The following is a 4,563-nucleotide window of genomic DNA, read 5'->3' on the forward strand; positions in this document are numbered from 1 at the left end:
GTACAGGGATGTGTACAAGTGTTTGTACACTTGTGTGTGCAGGTGTTTGTGCAGGGGGAGTGTACATGTCTGTACAAGTGTATGTACAGGTGTGTGTGCAGGGGTGTGCACAAGTGTATGTACAGGAGTGTGTGCAGGTGTATGTACAGGGGTCTACACGTGTGCACAGATGTATGTACAAGTGCGTACAGGAGTGTTCCAGAGTGTGTGGCATGTACGGGTGTGGGTACAGGGGTGTGCATGTTTGCAGGGGTGTACAGGTGTATGCACAAGTGTGTACAGGGGTGTGCAGGGATACATGTAGGGGTGTGCGGCGTGTACAGGTGTAGGTACAGGGGTGTACCAGAGCGTGTGGCACACGCAGGGGTGTGTGCAGGGGTGTACAGGTGTAGGAACAGGTGTGTGCAGCATGCACAAGTGTATGTACAAGCGTGGACAGGGTGTACAAGGGTGTGTGGCCCACACAGGTGTAGGTACGGGGCAGGGTGTGGTGGGCGCGTGTGTGTTGGTGTCACAGGGGGGTGCGTGTCCAGGGGCACGGGAGATGTCGGGTGACATGGGGTGTGTGTGGGGGGTGGTAGGCCAACCCGTCCTGGCCCCGGCTGCAGAAGCGCCGACGCTTTCTCTGAAAACGGGAGAAACGGCCTTTCCCAAAGGCGGGAACGGATTTAACGAGCCGTGCGATTCGTTTAATGGAAGCGGCGGCTGCTCACGGCTGTCGCCAGCAAAACGCTTCTGGCACCTTCCCCACGCTCCCGCGGGCCCCTTCCCTTCATTAATTTAAAATAACGACCCCGCGAGGTGCCGCAGCCCCGCGCTGGGAAGTGCAAAGCCCCAGGAGGAGCCGCTTGCCCCCGGCCCTCGGGCAGGCTCCGCCGCGCGCGGGGGGCTCAGAGCACGGCCCCGGCCCCCCCGCAGCCCTTGGCGGGGCCGATGTGCCGCTGGCAGGCGAGGATCCTGCGGAGCTCCCCGCGGAAGCGGTCGTGCAGCCACGCGTAGAGGAAGGGGTTGCAGCAGGAGGAGCTCATGGCGAACCAGTGGCAGAGCAGCTGGATGAGGAGGAAGTGGCGCTTGTCGATGAGGTTGATGTCGATGTCCCGGATGACGTTGAAGACGTGGATGGGCAGCCAGCAGACCCCGAAGGCCGCCACCACCAGCACGATGAGGCGGAAGATCTTCCTCTTCCTCAGGCGGTCGAAGGCGGCCTGGCTCCGCGTGGGGTGGCCGGGCAGCACCCGGTTCCTCAGCTTCACCGAGATGCAGATGTAGGAGAGGGAGACGGCGGAGAGGGGCAGGATGTAGGTGATGATCAGGGTGCCGTAGGCGTAGGCCAGGCGCTGTGTCTCCTTCTCCATCCAGAACTCCTCGCAGATGGAGAAGCCCTCCTGCCGGAACTCCACGTGGTACGTGTGGGCGACGGCGGGGGCCACCAGCCCGCAGGAGAGCAGCCAGATACCCCCCACCACGGAGATGCAGCTGGTGACCGAGATGCGCTTCTTCAGGGGGTGCACAGTGGCGTAGTACCTGCGGGGAGAGAAACGGGGGAACCCGACCCCAGAGCAGCCCCTCAGTGGTGGGGGGAGGCACCTCTGGGAGCAGGGACACGGCCCCAAGCGGCTGCTGGGAAAGGGCTGGGGACAGGGGGGCGTGACGGCGTCCCCTGGCTCTGCCACAGGCGCTGTGGAAGCACCAGGTCACTTCTGTTGTGGGGAGCCTGGGGGGCAGCCAGGCCCGGCCCTGCCTCAAGGACCGCAGCAGCCCTCAGCGAGCGGCAGCAAAAAAGATTCCTCTTTTACTTCCTCCCCCCTGAGCATCTTCCTCTCCTCTCCGCGCCCCCTCACCTTACGACCAAGGCTGGGCCCCAGATAAGCTCCCACTGAGGTGTCTCCTGAGGCCACAGTTTGATTTTCCATGGCTCTCACGGACGGACGGAGCTCTGCCCCCCGCCCCTGCCCGGCCCCACGGCGTCGCAGCATCGCGGCATCCAGCGGCACCAACGTGGCCCTGATGGCTCCTCGTGCTGGAGTCCCAGACCAGCAAAGCCCCGCTGTGCCCGCCCGCATTGCAACTGGAGGATTGGGGCTAAAATCATCTATTTGTGACAAATCCCGATGACGTTTTAGGAACATGCTGAGGACACTAGAACTCGGTGGCTGCTTCCTGAGCAGGAGAAACAAGCAAATCATTTTCACCCCAAAAAATAAAAGGGGTTTTGTTGAAGAGCAAAAGAACTCCAGCACTCCTGGGGACATTTCGAGCCCCCGACGAGAGCAGCACAGCTCTGCCAGCAGTCCAGGCTTTCTCAGCTCAAATTTTCCCCTTTTTATATTTTTTTTTCTGTTTCCCTTCCCATGATGGTCCAGCTCTGCTCTCCCCCGGGGGCAGAGGCAAACCAGCATGAGAGGATCTCTCCGTGCTGCCAGCATCACACCCATCCCTGCAGGGTTTGGAGCATCATTTACGAGAGGAGGTCTCTATGGAAACACAGTTTTTATAACACACCCCCCCATCAGACCCTGCCCAGACGCACTCAGGGAGGCCCAAGCACTCTCCACCCGGGGGCCAGAACACGGCGTGACTGGGCTGCACATTTATCCAGCAAAGGATGAAGAAACAGGTGGAAACTCCAAGGAGCCCTTGCGCGAGAGCCGTCCCTGCCGGGAGCACGGACCCGTTTCTGTAGAGGCAGCTTTGCATGGGCAGGCGTGAAACTGCACAAAATCATTTCCCGATGCAAACTGGCCACCGGCCGAGCACCCCGCTACGCTTCCTCCCTGCGAGACCGTGCCCTGACGCTAAAGAGAAGGTTGCAGAGAGACTGCCAAGATCCCTTGGATTTTCCCGTTTCCCATTTTGAGTGTTTTGGCACTTCTTAACACCCCGAGCAGCAGCTCGAGAGGACGAGGGGGGAGAGACCCAGACCCTCAAACCTCCTGCCCCGCCACCGCTTACCTGTCAACCGCAATAGCCGTGAGCGTGAAGACAGAGACGTAAACCGTCATGGGCTGCATCAGGAACACGAAATAGCACAAAAACTTCCCGAAAACCCAGCCCTGGGGGTTGAAGGCGTAGGCCAGGGTGAAGGGCACGCATGTGGCACACATCAGCATGTCGGAGAAAGCCAGGTTGCCGATGAAGAAGTTGGTGACGTTGTGCATCTTCTTGGTCTTGCAGATGACGTAGAGGAGCAGGTAGTTGCCGAAGATGCCGACGAGGACGACCAGGGCGTAGCAGGGGATGATGAGGGGTTTGAAGGATTGGATGAGCTGCACCCCGGTGAACTGCGTGCTGGCGTTGGGGCGGTTCTGCAGGGCGAGCTTGTAGACGGTGGCGTTGGCCTCAACCCCGTCCCCCTCCATGGCTGCGGCTCAGCCCCTCTGCCTGCAGGCAGGAGGGAAAACCCCTGACTCAACACCCCAAAATCCAGCGGCTGTTTTAGGGGCCCACGGGGTGCATCCTGCTCCTCATCACAGCTCTGCTGCGGCTGCCCCCCACCCTGCACCCGGGGAGGCTCCTCAGGATGGCGGCTTCGTCCTGGGGGCTCCTGGGGAGGGAAATGGAAAATCAGGCTCAGAAAAGGGTTGATGCCAGCAAGCAGCCCTGTATGGGGAGGGAGAGACAGCCCCAAGCGCAACAGCAGTTACAGCTCAGGGGCAAGAGGAGAAGGAGAAGGAGAAAAGCAGCGGGGCTGAGCGCGGGCTCGGGAAAAGCACTTACCGACTTACCGAGATCTCCCTGCCACCCCTTTACTGAAGCGTTCGCAGCAATCCTGCTTCTGCCCCAGCCCAGCCGGCGCGGAGGGAAAGCTGCTGGCAGGAGGAAAAGGGAAGCAGCAGCGGAGCCAGAAAATAGCTCCTAATGTTTCTGGAAATAACAAACGACGTTAATGGATAAACGAATAAAGACGCTCTGCTACTTTTGCGCTGCCTCAAAGCCTCGTGCGCCTGCACCCCGCTCATCCACCCCCTCATGAGATGAGCCAGGCTCCCCACAAACGCCGAGTCCGGCAGCAGCCAGCCTGGCCGCCGCTGCTGCAGGTTGCGGGGCTCAGCCGAGACCTTTCCGGAGACCCCGGCACAGTCCCACCAAAAGCCCCGCTGGGTTGTCACGGAATCGACTGCGAAGGGAATGGGACGGGGTGTGAGGAGAAAATTCAGGGGCAAAAATCAGATCAGTCCTGGAAGAGGCAGCACCTTCCCCATCCCTGGCACAGAGCGCTCTGCCAGACCCCCGCGGGCCCCTGCCCGGGGCAGCCCCCTCCCATATCCCCACCTGCCCCCCGCCCGCTGCATCATCTCACCACCCGCCGCAGCCCAACTTTAACTCCCTGGGCTATTTCCACACGTTAGCCCTCGCTCTCGCCCACCACAGGACCTCCCACCCTGTTTATTTCTCTCCGTACCAGACGTTACTTCACCCTCAAGCCTTCACGTACCTGACCTGGTGAGACCGAGATGCACCGGGCGGGTTTTGGGGGTCCTCAGGGGAGCCCAGCGCAGAGCCGCACCCGGCCACGGAGTTTCGTGTCGCGACTCAGCAGCCCCCCCAAGAGCTCCACAGCCC

The 4,563-nt window shown here is 61.0% G+C and overlaps 1 protein-coding gene across 1 annotated transcript; it reads right to left on the reverse strand.

Moving 5' to 3' along the window:
- Positions 1–890: 890 nt before the first annotated feature.
- Positions 891–3,423, reverse strand: LOC113488048 (prolactin-releasing peptide receptor-like). Its single transcript, XM_026863027.1, has 2 exons — positions 2,953–3,423; positions 891–1,524 (listed from the first exon to the last, which is right to left on the reverse strand). The coding sequence occupies exons 1-2, from the start codon at positions 3,357–3,359 to the stop codon at positions 891–893; spliced, it is 1,041 nt and encodes a 346-aa protein (XP_026718828.1). The 5' UTR covers positions 3,360–3,423.
- Between the last annotated feature and the right edge of the window lie 1,140 nt (positions 3,424–4,563).

The sequence above is a fragment of the Athene cunicularia genome, assembly GCF_003259725.1.
Source record: "Athene cunicularia isolate RWA chromosome 22 unlocalized genomic scaffold, athCun1 chr22_part1, whole genome shotgun sequence".
NCBI classification, from domain to species: domain Eukaryota; kingdom Metazoa; phylum Chordata; class Aves; order Strigiformes; family Strigidae; genus Athene; species Athene cunicularia.

Coding starts and splice junctions, on each gene's coding strand:
- LOC113488048 (XM_026863027.1), bottom strand. CDS start 3,359: ATGGAGGGGGACGGGGTTGAGGCCAACGCCACCGTCTACAAGCTCGCC. Junction 1,525..2,952: donor ACGGCTATTGCGGTTGACAG/GTAAGCGGTGGC, acceptor CTCTCCCCGCAG/GTACTACGCCACTGTGCACC.